A 2,239-nucleotide genomic window follows, 5' to 3' on the forward strand; every position below is an offset into this window, starting at 1 on the left:
ACCCGGTACTTATCAGGTACATACCTGTTGTTAGAATAATAATAGTAATATTATTTATTCATTTAATTTAAAAACAAGACAAATTCACATACAACAAAAATACAAATCAAATAAAATGAAAGGTAGCTGAAAGAAGAAAAAATCTTATAATATCTGCCCTTTATGTACCAGAAAACCCTAACCCACCAAAGTATCAGGTCTGTACTTGGTACTTACCAGGTACAATTCATATACGTACCCTATAGGTATCAGGCAAGTATCATGTACATACAATAATTACAAGGTACCTACCTGAAAGTACAGAGTAGATACCAGGAAAATACTCAGAAAGTACATAATAACTATCAAATGTGTACACAGTAATAACAGGTACTTACCTGGTGAGTAGGCAAGGAACCTACCCTGTAAACTGTAGGTTTCAGGACTGTACCCAGTAAGGTACCAGGTACTTATCTGGTACATACCAGGTAGGGATGCAAGTTATCGATTAATGAATTAATCTAAAGTTGATTCATCTTATTGAACAACTAACGATTAACTGATAGCAGACATTTTCTTAAAAACCTACATTTTCTCTTATATCAAGAGGGTATTTCCGTAACATGAAGGGATATTTTTTTATAATAGGCTGAATTTCAAAAAAGAAGCATATCATTATATACAAACACACATTATTAACATTTTATTGTGCCAGTTGTATTAAACTGACTGAATAAACAGAAAAATGTGGATTTGCCACAAATKATTAAACTTGGATATATTTATAAAATATAGCAAAGTGGAGATTTATGTTTTGTAAAAAAAAAAAAGGAGAAGAAGAAAATGATAAAATATGTGAAACGGTTAGTCTACCATGATGCTTGGTTCTGTTGGACCAGMCAGCCTGGTTCTGGAGCAGATGGATGGGCTGCGTGGTTCTCTCACAGAGTCACAATTAAGCAAAAAACTAAACATACTGAACTGCACCCTAATTATAAAGTTCAGACATGCTGAATATCACAAATAGTACAAATTTAATTACTTTCTCTCATTATCTCTTCATCGCCACTGAACTTCATTCATTTTTATGTCTTTTTACTTTCTTTGTCCTGTAGATTTTTTGCTGCTTGACAAATAACTCTGGGCCTCAATCAGATAAAAGATCAAGGGTGGGGGTTATATTTATTTCTTCTAGAGAGAAGGAGGTAACTGACGGCAGATGGCAGTGTTTTTYCCATCAGGATATCTGCTGTTTCCAGCGTCAAGTTGAACAGTCACTTATAAATATAAATAGGTAGTATAAACTATTTGTCAGAACTCCAGTTTTACTTAGCCTGTCAACCATGTACCTGATGAAGTACCAGGTAAGTCTCTGATCTATACCAGGTGTGTACCTGGTAAAGTATCAGGTCTGTACCCAGTACAAATGTACCAGGCTGTGTTAAGTACTGCTACCCAAAGTTCTGTGTGCCATGTCCTTCCTCCCATCCACGTCCTGTCTACCAAGTGTCTGTCTTTCTCTCTCTCCCTTCGCAGTGGATGACTCGGCCAATTTGCCTCCCTCCCCTCCCCCCTCTCCATCCGCTGGGCAGATTGGGCCCGTGGCGCAAGGTACACACACTTTAAAAAGAGCAAAAACCAACTAGGCCGGATGAATGATGGTGAACGTGGCACAAAGCAAACCATCACTGACTTTACCGAGTGTTCCTCCTGGTCCTCTCATGTTCATTGATTTRTTTATTCATCCTGATCAGTTTATCACCTAGATAAAGCATGTGCCACACTACCCAGTCCTGCTCACAATTTTACTTTTCTATATTGATCATTTTATCAGTCAGCGGTAGATATCAGGACTGTGAACCACTTTTCCTTCAATCAATAGTCAATAAGTTGCCACTGGAGCCCTTTCACTCCATGCTTTGTCATCTTGACACATCCTTTGTTGTTGTTTCTTTGCTCATTTTGTGGATTAAATTTCTCCATTATCTTGAGAATTGACTTAAACTCTTTTGTTTTGCCTGTAGCATGCAATCACAAAAGATTRCATGTTAAAAGAGGGTCCATATAGCGTTGTGTTTATTTTGAAAGCTCATTTGCGGCTAACTAGCTAGCCTGTCCTGTTTGTGCTGGTGCAGATTCYCTGTCTTTCCAGATATGGTAATCTCAGCGTGAAGAGATCTGGGCTAGTTGGTTTGCAGCAATCAAATTTTAAACAGATGAATACAAATGAGATTGTACAATTTTTTGTGTTTTTTTTAAT

The 2,239-nt window shown here is 37.2% G+C and overlaps 1 protein-coding gene across 7 annotated transcripts in view; it reads left to right on the forward strand.

Annotated features, from left to right (window-relative positions):
* Positions 1-2,239, forward strand: part of LOC106530705 (microtubule-associated protein 2) — a 91,457-nt gene that overhangs the window by 66,387 nt on the left and 22,831 nt on the right. For 5 of the 7 annotated variants that reach the window (XM_014026390.1, XM_014026394.1, XM_014026392.1 and 2 more), the window contains exon 5: positions 1,516-1,590. The exons of the other annotated variants lie outside the window; for them this stretch is intronic. In XM_014026390.1, coding sequence (XP_013881844.1) covers positions 1,516-1,590 — 75 coding nt within the window. The remainder of the gene's footprint in view (positions 1-1,515; positions 1,591-2,239) is intronic. 7 annotated transcript variants of the gene reach the window in all.

Source organism: Austrofundulus limnaeus, unplaced genomic scaffold (genome assembly GCF_001266775.1).
Source record: "Austrofundulus limnaeus strain Quisiro unplaced genomic scaffold, Austrofundulus_limnaeus-1.0 Scaffold549, whole genome shotgun sequence".
Classification (NCBI taxonomy): domain Eukaryota; kingdom Metazoa; phylum Chordata; class Actinopteri; order Cyprinodontiformes; family Rivulidae; genus Austrofundulus; species Austrofundulus limnaeus.